This window comes from Petromyzon marinus, unplaced genomic scaffold (genome assembly GCF_048934315.1).
Source record: "Petromyzon marinus isolate PM22_M1 ecotype Great Lakes invasive population unplaced genomic scaffold, UKy_Petmar_22M1.pri1.0 PM_G_Scaffold_14, whole genome shotgun sequence".
Classification (NCBI taxonomy): domain Eukaryota; kingdom Metazoa; phylum Chordata; class Hyperoartia; order Petromyzontiformes; family Petromyzontidae; genus Petromyzon; species Petromyzon marinus.
Genome location: NW_027422695.1, coordinates 4,306,737 through 4,319,812, shown reverse-complemented (window position 1 = coordinate 4,319,812; position 13,076 = coordinate 4,306,737). Strand labels below are relative to the sequence as shown.

The 13,076-nt window shown below is 51.6% G+C and overlaps 1 protein-coding gene and 1 long non-coding RNA gene across 2 annotated transcripts; both read right to left on the bottom strand.

Moving 5' to 3' along the window:
* Positions 1-2,150: 2,150 nt before the first annotated feature.
* Positions 2,151-4,795, bottom strand: LOC142910280 (uncharacterized). The gene is made up of 4 exons (XR_012932815.1): positions 4,552-4,795; positions 3,941-4,091; positions 3,715-3,775; positions 2,151-3,215 (listed from the first exon to the last, which is right to left on the bottom strand). It is a non-coding gene; the product is annotated as an uncharacterized LOC142910280 (long non-coding RNA).
* Positions 4,796-5,164: 369 nt separating this feature from the next.
* On the bottom strand, positions 5,165-8,762 carry LOC142910267 (uncharacterized). Its single transcript, XM_076059968.1, has 3 exons — positions 8,513-8,762; positions 7,436-7,795; positions 5,165-5,322 (listed from the first exon to the last, which is right to left on the bottom strand). The coding sequence occupies exons 1-3, from the start codon at positions 8,607-8,609 to the stop codon at positions 5,165-5,167; spliced, it is 615 nt and encodes a 204-aa protein (XP_075916083.1). The 5' UTR covers positions 8,610-8,762.
* Positions 8,763-13,076: the final 4,314 nt, after the last annotated feature.

Here is a 13,076-nt window from a genome sequence, read left to right as displayed (position 1 = left end):
GGTTAATTCTCACAGGAGGCAGGGGATTAATTGTGTATGTCTGTGGATGTCTGTACGCATGTATCCGAACACCCGGATAAAATGGGAGGGGTGGGGCTGGGTGGAGAGGGGAGGGTGGGAAGTGGCTGGGTGGGGAGGGTGGGGCTGGGTGGGGGGTGGGAGGGGTGGGGCTGGGTGGGGAGGGGCTGGGTGGGGAGGGGCTGGGTGGGGAGGTAGGGGCTGGGTGGGGGTGGGAGGGGTGGAGCTGGGTGGGGAGGGGCTGGTCACCCCGTGGTGCCCTTATAAAACTCAACGTTTAACCTACTCACGCCGGCTTGTGCCCGCCCTCACAGACGGGCATATTTGCTGAATGCACCACGTGGTGCCGCCGTTGACCCTGGCCATTGACCGAGCAACCCAACGTTCCTACCAGCTCCCTCCGCAGGAATGTGTTTCAACAAAGTGCGATCACCACGCGTGTGCATCCACTAAAAAGCGCCATTGTCAAGCCACGCGCAAGCTTCAGCGCTTTTGAATTTAAAGACATCACACGAGACGGGGGGGGGGGGGTGGTGTGTGAGCCAGCAACCACGCCCGGCCGCCTTTGTCTCTCCCCCCCCCAACCCCAGAGGGACTGGTTACGTCTTTGATGGTGTTGGGTAGGGCGCATCCGTGAGCGGGAATCGAACTCGGGTGTCTGTCGGGCGCCTCTCTTCAGATGTGTTTGGCCGTGAATTGATTTGTAGTTTGTTTTGGCTGCGCGCGAGTCTATGGGTCTCTGTGTGAGTCTGTGTGAGTCTGTGATTCTGTCTCTCCGTGTGAGTCGATGGCTCTGTGAGTTTGTGGCTCTCTGTGTGAGTCGATGGCTCTGTCATTTTGTGGCTCTCTGCGTGAGTCGATGGCTCTCTGTGTGAGTCGATGGCTCTCTGTGTGAGTCTATGGCTCTGAGTCTGTGGCTCTCTGTGTGAGTCGATGGCTCTGTGATTCTGTGGATCTCTGTGTGAGTCGATGGCTCTCCGTGTGAGTCTATGTCTCTGATTCTGTGGCTCTCCGTGTGAGTCGATGGCTCTCCGTGTTGCAATCTAAACGTCGTGGTATTTTTTATTCACTTAATTTTTTTCTATCTACGTGACTTTACTGAAAAAAACAGAATATGAATAAGCGGTAAGGCTCTGTGTGAACGGACAGAAGTAAGAACATCACAAAACAATGACGTGAACAATTATCGACGGATCCTACTAATGTAGTGTGTCGTAGTGTATAGTGTAGTGTATAGTGTAGTGTATAGTGTGTAGTGTAGTGTATAGTGTAGTGTATATAGTGTGGTGTAGTATATAGTGTATAGTGTAGTATATATAGTGTAGTATATATAGTGTGTAGTGTAGTGTATAGTGTAGTATATATAGTGTAGTATATATAGTGTGTAGTGTATAGTATAGTGTGTAGTGTATAGTGTAGTGTATAGTGTAGTGTATAGTGTAGTATATATAGTGTAGTGTATATAGTGTGCAGTGTAGTATAGTGTAGTATATATAGTGTATAGTAGTGTATAGTGTAGTATATATAGTGTGTAGTGTAGTGTATAGTGTAATGTATAGTCTAGTATATATAGTGTGTAGTGTATAGTGCGTAGTGTAGTATATATAGTGTAGTATATATAGTGTAGTGTATAGTGTAGTGTATAGTGTAGTGTCTAGTGTAGTATATATAGTGTGTAGTGTATAGTGCGTAGTGTAGTATATATAGTGTAGTATATATAGTGTAGTGTATAGTGTAGTGTATAGTGTAGTGTCTAGTGTAGTATATATAGTGTGTAGTGTATAGTGCGTAGTGTAGTATATATAGTGTAGTATATATAGTGTAGTGTATAGTGTAGTGTCTAGTGTAGTGTATAGTGTGGTATACATAGTGTAGTATATATAGTGTGTAGTGTATAGTGTAGTGTATAGTGTAGTATACATACTGTAGTATATATAGTGTGTAGTGTATAGTGTAGTGTATAGTGTAGTATACATTGTGTAGTATATATAGTGTGTAGTGTAGTGTATAGTGTAGTGTAGTACACTAGTACAGCACACTGGTGGGTTAGCGAGCCAAGCAACAACATTTGCACTCTGGATACCGTGACATTTCGCCAGCAATCACAACAACCAGCTTCATCAGGCGACAGCCACATTTGTACATTGATTTATTTACACAATCTAACCCGGCTGATATCGGTTCGCCGAAAACCAATAGCGTCAAACTATGAAAGTACCGCGGCATCGCGGGAGCGGCCGATGAAACTGGCCGGGTTCGGGGAGAAATAAAAAACTGAGACGCTGACGGGGCGCACGAAGGCTCACGGCGTTGTACGCGCCTCGTGACGCCGCTTGTTGCCTCGATAAAACAATAATATAAACCGCCGGCCGGCCGGCACATGTGGAACTCCCTTCGTGCCGGACGTCGTGACGGACCGTGCCGATGTCGCCGCTCGTTGACCCCCAGCCACGCGAGGGCGAATTTAAATTCTCCCCCCCCCACCCCCCTCTCCCTGGCTCCCTGGCACCATGCCCAGTCGCCTCCCTTCCAACGGCACATGCCGGGGGAAAGCACTGGCAGGTGAGAGACCGTCACGAGTCTAAAATAAAATAATAAAAAACTGCGTCCAGTAACAGAGAGCTCTTTCGTAAAAAAAATCCCCCCCCCCCCAAAAAACAAAAGTCAAAAGCCAAACTTTGGCACTGATTGTTGGGATCACACAACAACAACAAATCTTCTTGGTTCTTTCGGTGAAGTCACGTAGAAGGGAAATAATACAATAATAAAAATAAAACATAAAATAATAAAATTCTCACGACGTCTCGGCCACAACACAAGCAGCCGAAACGTCGGGAGAATCTTATCACGTTATGTTTTATTTTTATTAATTCCCTTCTACGTGGTGACTTTACCGGAAGAACAAAGAAGATGAATCCCTGCAGTCTCCGCTACAGTCCAGATCGTCGCACGCGGGGGTTCATCCGCTCGTGAAGCCGCCCACGGCGACAATCCCCAGCGTTGCCCCGGCAACTGGAGGCACGGTAAGGTGGAGCACGGCAAGGTGGAGCACGGCAAGGTGGAGCACGGCAGGGTGGAGCACGGCAAGGTGGAGCACGGCAAGGTGGAGCACTCTCGCTCCTCGGGCACCCCCCCCCCCCGCGCCGCTTCTCAAACATCTTCCTCCCCTCCTCGTCGTCATCTTCGTCTTTGAAAACCTGCGCGGGTCAGAATAAACAAGAGAGACGGTGACCGACTCCACCCCCCCTCCCCCCCGCCCCTGGGGTGGCCAGAAGTTGCTCACCGCTCGCCCGCCCACCAATGGCTCCCTTTAAGAGTGTGCTCCTAATCTCAGGTCGTTACCTGTATAAAAGACACCTGGGAGCCAGAAATCTTTCTGATTGAGAGGGGGTCAAATACCTATTTCCCTCATTAAAATGCAAATCAATTCATAACATCTTTGACATGCGCTTTTCTGGATTTTTTTTGTTATTCTGTCTCTCGCTGTTCAAATAAACCTACCATTCAATTATAGACTGATCATTTCTTTATCAGTGGGCAAACGTGCAAAATCAGCAGGGGATCAAATACTTTTTTCCCTCACTGTATACACTACACTACTATACACTACACTATACACTACACTATACACTACACAGAATACGGAGAGAGACACGGATGGAATGGGCCTCTGTGCGCGGGCGGTGTGCCACTCACGTAGCCAAGGTCGTCCTCCGCGTTTCTCCGCGGTGGCTTGGGGAGAGTGGGGGGTTCCTCCCTGCACGCATGTGGGTAGTGGAGGGGTGGTGGGGGGTAGCGGGGGGGGGGGGTGGTGAGGTAGCGGGGGGGGTGGTGGGGGGGGCACAGCAGCAGGTCGTCACACAGGTAACCCCGCAGGCACCGCCAACGTCCGCCCGACGTCCGAGAGAAGCGAGCGACTCACGTGGGGCCCCAGGGCTCGTGACGACGCTACCGCTGCCGGCGGCGGCGGCAGCAGAGCAGCAGATTGGCTGCCAGGGCGAGGGACACGGCGAGGATTGCGGCCGGAATGGCCCAGCTGGCCCAGCCCGCCGCCGCCGCCTCCGCCGCCTTCTCTGCGTGGCACAACGATCCCCCGCGTGGCGTTAGCGTGCTGCTGTAGCACGACGACAACAACCATCGCGACAACAACCACCGCAATGACAACACGCGCCAGGCTAGGTGCACTTTAAGGCTCGTGCTGCTTGCACCCAGGCGTTGCGGGTTGAGGGAGTGAGATGAAGGGCAGACAGAGACAAAGTTCCCCCGTAAAAGCCCTAGCAGACTGTTGGGGCAGGTGCTGCTAGCGAGTATCAGCAACTATGAAGGCCTTGATTGTGACAAACGAGGGGATGGGTGGCCAGAACAGGGACACGCACACGGACAGGCACACACACACGCACACGGACAGATATGCATGCACACGGACACACTTGCATGCACACGCACACGGACAGACACGCACCAACACACATGGTTGCACACACACACGTACTAGGACACACACGCATGCAACATTCAGAGATGCGAACAAACCTGTTTGTGTGTCGAGTTGCCTGTTCGGACCGAAAGTCGTGAGTTCAACTGGCGTGCAACAGACGGCGGTGGTGGCGTCTACATCTGTAGAACGTGAAGAACCAGTGGCATCTACATCTGTAGAACGTGAAGAACCAGTGGCATCTACATCTGTAGAACGTGAAGAACCAGTGGCATCTACATCTCCAGAAAGTGAAGAAGCAGTGGCATCTACATCTCCAGAAGGTGAAGAACCAGTGACATCTACATCTGCAAAACGAGAAGAACCAGTGACATTAACATCAACAGAATACGAAAAACCAGTGGCATGTACATCTGCAGAACGTAAAGAACCAGTGGCATCTACATCTCCAGAAGGTGAAGAACCAGTGGCATCTACATCTGCAAAACGAGAAGAACCAATGGCATCTACATCTGCAGAACGTGAAGAAACAGTGGCATCTACATCTGCAAAACGAGAAGAACCAGTGGCATCTACATCTGTAGAACGTGAAGAACCAGTGGCATCTACATCTGTAGAACGTGAAGAACCAGTGGCATCTACATCTGCAAAACGAGAAGGACAAGTGGCATCTACAGAATATGAAAAACTGGTGGCATCTACATCTACAGATTATGAAGAACGAGTTGCATCTACATCTGTAGAACATGAAGAAACAATGGGATCTACATCTGTAGAATGTGAAGAACCAGTGGCATCTACATCTGTGGAATGTGAAGAAGCAGTGGCATCTACATCTCCAGAAGGTGAAGAACCAGTGACATCTACATCTGCAAAACGAGAAGAACCAGTGACATTAACATCAACAGAATACGAAAAACCAGTGGCATGTACATCTGCAGAACGTAAAGAACCAGTGGCATCTACATCTGTAGAACATGAAGAAGCAGTGGCATCTACATCTGTAGAAGGTGAAGAACCAGTGACATCTACATCTGCAGAACGTGAAGAACCAGTGGCATCTACATCTGCAGAACGTGAAGAACCAGTGGCATCTACATCTGCAGAGCGTGAAGAACCAGTGGCATCTACATCTGCAGAAGATAACGAGCTTTTGGTCTCTGTGTGAGTCTATGGGGTTCTGTCTGAGTAGACTATGGGTGTCTGTGTGATGAGTCTATGGGTCTCTATGTGAGTAGTCTATGGGTCTCTGTGTGAGTAGTCTATGGGTGTCTGTGTGATGAGTCTATGGGTCTCTGTGTGAGTAGTCTATGGGTGTCTGTGTGAGTAGTGATGAGTCTATGGGTCTCTGTGTGATGAGTCTATGGGTCTCTGTGTGAGTAGTCTATGGGTGTCTGTGTGAGTAGTCTATGGGTCTCTGTGTGATGAGTCTATGGGTGTCTGTGTGATGAGTCGATGGGTCTCTGTGTGATGAGTCTATGGGTCCCTGTGTGAGTAGTCTATGGGTGTCTGTGTGAGTAGTCTATGGGGCTCTGTGTGAGTAGTCTATGGGTCTCTGTGTGAGTAGTCTATGGGTCTCTGTGTGAGTAGTCTATGGGTCTCTGTGTGAGTAGTCTATGGGTGTCTGTGTGAGTAGTCTATGCGTCTCTGTGTGATGAGTCTATGGGTGTCTGTGCGATGAGTCGATGGGTCTCTGTGTGATGAGTCTATGGATCTCTGTGTGAGTAGTCTATGGGTCTCTGTGTGAGTAGTATATGGGTCTCTGTGTGAGTAGTCTATGGGTGTCTGTGTGAGTAGTCTATGAGTCTCTGTGTGAGTAGTCTATGGGTCTCTGTGTGAGTAGTCTATGGGTGTCTGTGTGAGTAGTCTATGGGTCTCTGTGTGAGTAGTCTATGGGTCTCTGTGTGAGTAGTCTATGGGTGTCTGTGTGAGTAGTCTATGAGTCTCTGTGTGAGTAGTCTATGGGTCTCTGTGTGAGTAGTCTATGGGTGTCTGTGTGAGTAGTCTATGAGTCTCTGTGTGATGAGTCTATGGGTGTCTGTGTGATGAGTCGATGGGTCTCTGTGTGATGAGTCTATGGGTCTCTGTGTGAGTAGTCTATGGGTCTCTGTGTGATGAGTCTATGGGTGTCTGTGTGATGAGTCGATGGGTATCTGTGTGATGAGTATATGGGTCTCTGTGTGAGTAGTCTATGGGTCTCTGTGTGATGAGTATATGGGTCTCTGTGTGAGTAGTCTATGGGTCTCTGTGTGAGTAGTCTATGGGTCTCTGTGTGAGTAGTCTATGGGTGTCTGTGTGAGTAGTCTATGGGTCTCTGTGTGATGAGTCTATGGGTCTCTGTGTGAGTAGTCTATGGGTCTCTGTGTGAGTAGTCTATGGGTCTCTGTGTGAGTAGTCTATGGGTGTCTGTGTGATGAGTCGATGGGTGTCTGTGTGATGAGTCTATAGGTCTCTGTGTGAGTAGTCTATGGGTCTCTGTGTGAGTAGTCTATGGGTCTCTGTGTGAGTAGTCTATGGGTGTCTGTGTGAGTAGTCTGAGTCTCTGTGTGAGTAGTCTATGGGTCTCTGTGTGAGTAATCTATGAGTGTCTGTGTGAGTAGTCTATGGGTGTCTGTGTGATGAGTCGATGGGTCTCTGTGTGATGAGTCTATGGGCCTCTGTGTGAGTAGTCTATGGGTCTCTGTGTGAATAGTCTATGGGTCTCTGTGTGAGTAGTCTATGAGTGTCTGTGTGAGTAGTCTATGGGTGTCTGTGTGATGAGTCGATGGGTCTCTGTGTGATGAGTCTATGGGTGTCTGTGTGATGAGTCGATGGGTCTCTGTGTGATGAGTCTATGGGTCTCTGTGTGAGTAGTCTATGGGTGTCTGTGTAATGAGTCTATGGGTCTCTGTGTGGTGAGTCTATGGGTCTCTGTGTGAGTAGTCTATGGGTCTCTGTGTGATGAGTCTATGGGTCTCTGTGTGGGGCAGTGCCAATTCTCACCGATGACAGAGAGGTTGACCCTCCCCTCGAAGTTGCCGTGGGGGAAGGTGGCCACACGACAGAGGAAGAGGCCCCCGTCGCCATGACGCACGTCCAGCAGCTCCAGCGAGACGTCGCCGGGCGGCCCCCCACTGCGGAACCGCAGTCGACCCGCGAGGGACGAGTTGGAGTACGCCGTGCCGTGCAGCGGGCTGAGCGCGGCCAAATTGGCCCCCGCCCAGACGTCGTCACGGGAGGCCTTCAGCCAGTTGGCGTGTACCACCACCACGGCCGCACCCCACAGGACGCAGCGCAGCACCGCCACCTTCTGGCCGACGACCGCCGTGACCTGGCCGTCCGTTTCAACACCCACACGAGGGGCTGGGTGGGAAGACCACACAAAGACCCACACACACAGTGCGCTAACCACTGCACCACCACTCCCCACACTCACACACACTGTGTGCTAACCACTGCACCACCACTCCCTACACACAGTGTGCTAACCACTGCACCGCCACTCCCCACTCACACAGTGCGCTAACCACTGCACCACCACTTCCCACACACTCACACACACAGTGTGCTAACCACTGCACCACCACTCCCCACACACATACACTGCGCTAACCACTGCACCACCACTTCCCACCCACACAGTGCGCTAACCACTGCACCACCACTCCCCAAACACACACACAGTGCGCTAACCACTGCCCCACCACTCCCCCTTCACACACACAGTGCGCTAACCACTGCACCACCACTCCCCACACAATCACACAGTTTGCTAACCACTGCACCACCACTTCCCCTTCACACACAGTGCGCTAACCACTGCACCACCACTCCCCACACACACAGTGCGCTAACCACTGCACCACCACTCCCCACACACTCACACAGTGCGCTAACCACTGCACCACCACTCACACACACTTCGCTAACCACTGCACCACCACTCTCCCTGCGCTAACCACTGCACCACCACTCCCCACACACTCACTCACACACAGTGCGCTAACCACTGCACCACCGCTCCCCCCACAATCACACAAACTGGCACCCGATTTATCGTTCACCTCCGGCTCTGCTCACCGTGGCTGCTGCACGTGACGAGGTGGTGGTGGTGGAGGAGGAGAGGCAGGATGAAGGGGAAGAGTAGGCCAAGTTTGTAGAGTTTCGACATCGCCATGAACCCACACGCAGCCACGCGTTCTCCTCACCCAAGCCATGTGCTGAGAAAATCGATTCAAGGTTAAATTAAAACTCGGATCGATTCTATGGGGATAACAAATGCGAATTGATAGTGGTCAAAAATGAAGCCGATGGCATCGATCCCTATTGGGACTGCATTGGAATTGACGTTGGTCGTGAGTGGAAAATGTAATCGAATACATTTTCGATAACACGGGAATTATGGTGATTTGTTCTAATGAAATGGATTCACATTAGGACAGGTGTCTTTTATACAGGTAACAAGCTGAGATTAGGAGCACTCCCTTTAAGAGTGTGCTCCTAATCTCAGCTCGTTACCTGTATAAAAGACACCTGGGAGCCAGGAATCTTTCTGATTGAGAGGGGGTCAAATGCTTATTCCCTCATTAAAATGCAAATCAATTTATAACATTTTTGACATGCGTTTTTCTGGATTTTGTTGTTGTTATTCTGTCTCTCACTGTTCAAATAAACCTACCATTAAAATTAGAGACTGATCATTTCTTTGTCAGTGGGCAAACGTACAAAATCAGCAGGGGATCAAATACTTTTTTCCCTCACTGTACGTATATTACTGAGTAGCGAAACTTTGGGGCTAATGATGTGAAGTGATAGGCAACTAAGCCATTAAAATAATCATATATGTTGAACTTTCGCACCGTACGTAGCCAACTGTGCTGATCGGATGTGCGGAACAATGTGTCGCAAGGTGGTCGGGCGGTGGGACAGGAGTTATGTTTATGAAACGGTGGCATGTGTGGCTCCAATTGGTGGGTTAATACGGTAGCTGGAAAATGCCATCTTTGCTTTGCCAGCATCAGTTGTTTATGGGCCAAGTGCTTTCCTGGAACATTTGGAATGCGGAGGCAATATCTTCATCAGAGCTTCTTCCGGGAGGTAGGAATGAAGTCCACTCAGCTTTTCTGCAGTGAGCATCCAACTCACAATCCATCTCACAATCAAGGCAATGAGTTCACACCCGAGTCTGGGATCAATTTAGCCCCTCATCTCTGCAAGCACAATAAAACGAGGATCCCATTATAGATAGCGGGTTGCCTTCGAGAGGACTGACTCCCCACCATGGGGAATGGGGAGTGTTCACCGCTGACTCAACGGAGGTGAGCACCACAGCGGCAGCTGTAACAATCGGCCACGAGTTTCTACATTACCACAAAGTTCCTGATTATACATTCATCGCTTGCAACCTGAAACTGGGAACGCGAAAAAAAACCGCCCAAAGGTAGAGGTTTTTTTTTTTGCGGTAGAGGCGGGGGGCGACTTTTGGCCGAGATTACTTGAGACGAGGTCAACGTTAGACGACCCCCGTGTCCTTGACGACCCCACTCAGTCGACACACGGGGCCCAACTCTTCTTCGCTGTGCAGGAGAGGTCGGGGTCCACTTAGGCTATCGGCAAGACTAAAGCTTCGCCCCGGTTTGCTTACCAGGACGTCTGCCCCACGACCGGGCTGAAGGTAATGTGGGACACAAAAAAAAACACAAAGGTCCCCTCGTATAGCATTAACAGACTGTTGGGGCAAGTGCTGCTAGCCAGCGTCTATGAAGGTCGGCACTGTGGCACGCGAGGGGGTGGGCAACACCACGCCCGGTCGCCACCTTTGTCTCCCCGCAGTGGCGATGTTTACACACCTCATCAGATACTAATTTGAGTCCGAGTCGACCTCGGGGAGACCCAGGACCGGTTCAGATAATCGTCACCGGTGTTGGCCGTGAGCGGGAATCGAACTTGGGCAGCCGGGTTCGTGATGCAGTGCACTAACCGCTACACTACATGGGACACAGATGCATGCACACACACACACAAAGATACACACACACGCACACCAACACTGGGCGAAGTAATGAATACGATGAAATAGCGACGTCTTCTTCCACAGTCATTCTACTTATATGATTTGGGTTGCCATCTCTAAGGGACAAACCACTTAAACATATCGTGAGAATAATACGTTGTATGAGCTGAAAATGGGAGGAACCACGTGTTAATGCATCATCTCGTGTAGTTGTAATCTTATGTAACTGACAAAAAAACTAGACTTTTAACTTTCCCCGGGGGGAACAGTTTACTGGATTCCCAGCACAGCCACGATTATGGGAGAAAACCAGGACAAGGTGGCAACGCTATAACAACAACAATAATAATATAACCCAGACGTGGGTGTTGATGTCGTGGGGTCGCTTATGTCTGCAGCCGCACCAGTCGGCCAAATGGTCGCAACGCCGTGCGATGTAGGGAAAGGCGCCGCCGAACGCAACCCCCTCGTGGCGCACTTCAGAGGACTCAATAATCAACTTCGTTGGTCTCCGAGATAAACAGGATCAGCGCGCGCTGAATGGTTCGAGCGGCGTTGAACTTCTTCGCACGTGCGCACGTGGCGAACCACGCTCGCTGTGATCGTTCGCGCTGGCCGTCTTGTCATACGCGTAGGGGCATTTAAGCTGTCACGTCGTTCGTGCTGCTGTTGATCCGTGGGGGTGAAGGGGGAGGTGGAGGAGGGGGTTCCGTGAGGGTGCAGAAAACATAAATAGGCGGGCCCACTGCATGCGGTGTTCATTATGGACGCGCCGCGCCGGCTAAAGGACGGGAAGTCGTTTCACTCTTAGGAAGGAGGGGCATTGAGAGAGAGAGAGAGAGACGCACACGGAGCAAAGCTTAAGAAATGGAGACCTACTACCCGAAGGCGAAGGGCCTGGAAACGGGATCCGGCTCGGATGGAACATGCAGAGACGGATCTCCCGGCAGTCAGCCACCCACTCACCCACCCGCCCACTCACCCAGCCACTCACAACAACCGCCACTAATTGGCGGTGACGTCACCACGACGCTTGTGCCAGGCTCACGTGGTTAGCATTAATTAATTAAACCATCTCCACCTTCAATTAATTACCGCTTACCACGTGACCCTGGCACAAGCGTCGTGGTGACGTCACCGCCAATTAGTGGCGGTTGTTGTTAGTGGCTGGGTGAGTGGCTGGGTGAGCGAGCAGGTGAGTGAGTGGGTGAGTGGCTGAGAGAGTGGGTGAGTGGGTGGGTGAGCGTGTGGGCGACTGGGTGAGTGGGTGAGTGGGTGGTGAGTGTGTGGGTGAGTGGGTGGTGAGTGTGTGAGCGACTGGGTGAGTGAGTGTGTAGGTGAGTGGGTGAGTGAGTGAGTGTGTGAGGTGAGTGTGTGAGCGACTGGGTGAGCGACTAGGTGAGTGTGTGGGTGGATGAGTGGGTGGGTGACTGTGTGAGTGAGCAACTGGGTGAGCAACTGGGTAAGTGAGTGGGTGTGTGAGTGTGCGTGCGACTGGGTGAGTGAGGGGGTGGGTGAGTGTGTAGATGAGTATGTGAGCGACTGGACGAGTGAGTGTATGAGTGTCTGGGTGAGTGGGTGGGTGAGCGACTGGGTGAGTGTCTGGGTGAGTGGGTGAGTTTGGCGCAGTAGGAGGCACAGGTGGTGCATCAGCCACTCATCTCAGTCAGTCGACCCGTGGCATCTGGGTCTGCCCCGTGACCTGCCAGCGGGCGTTCGACACTTCACGTGGCCTCAGGGTGCACATAGCCTGGCACAAGCGTCGTGGTGACGTCACCGCCACTTAGTGGCGAATGGCGGTTGTTGTTGTCAAAAACAACTCCCTACCTCCACGTGGTGCCGGACAGTGCTGTGGGGTGGAGGGCCAATTCCAATCGGCCTCTTCTGTCAGGTGCATTTGCGACCACTATAGTGGCTAATTAATTGAAGGTGGAGGGGCTGGTAACCCCTCCACCTTCATTTACTTAATTGAAGGTGGAGGGGTTACCCACTCACCCACCCACTCACCCAGACACTCACACATCCACCCACTCACCCAGTCGCCCACCCACTCACCCAGACACTCACCCAGACACTCACCACCCACTCACTCACCCGCCCACACACATCCACCCACTCACCCAGTCGCCCACACACCCAGCCACTCACAACAATCGTCACTAATTGGCGGTGACGTCACCACGACGCATGTGCCAGGCTCACGTGGTTAGCAGTAATTAATTAATTAAGCCCCTCTCCACCTTCAATTAATTAACCCCTCCACCTTCAATTGATTACCGCTAACCACGTGAGCCTGGCACAAGCGTCGTGGTGACGTCACCGCCAATTAGTGGCGATTGTTGTGAGTGAGTGGCTGGGTGAGTGGCTGGGTGAGCGAGCAGGTGAGTGAGTGGGTGAGTGGCTGGGTGAGCGAGCGGGTGAGTGAGTGGGTGAGTGGCTGAGAGAGTGGGTGAGTGAGTGGGTGAGCGTGTGGGCAACTGGGTGAGTGGGTGGGTGAGTGGGTGGTGAGTGTGTGAGCGACTGGGTTAGTGTGTGGGTGGGTGAGTGAGTGGGTGAGTGAGTGAGTGTGTGAGGTGAGTGTGTGAGCGACTGGGTGAGTGAGTGTGTGGGTGGGTGAGTGAGTGAGTGGGT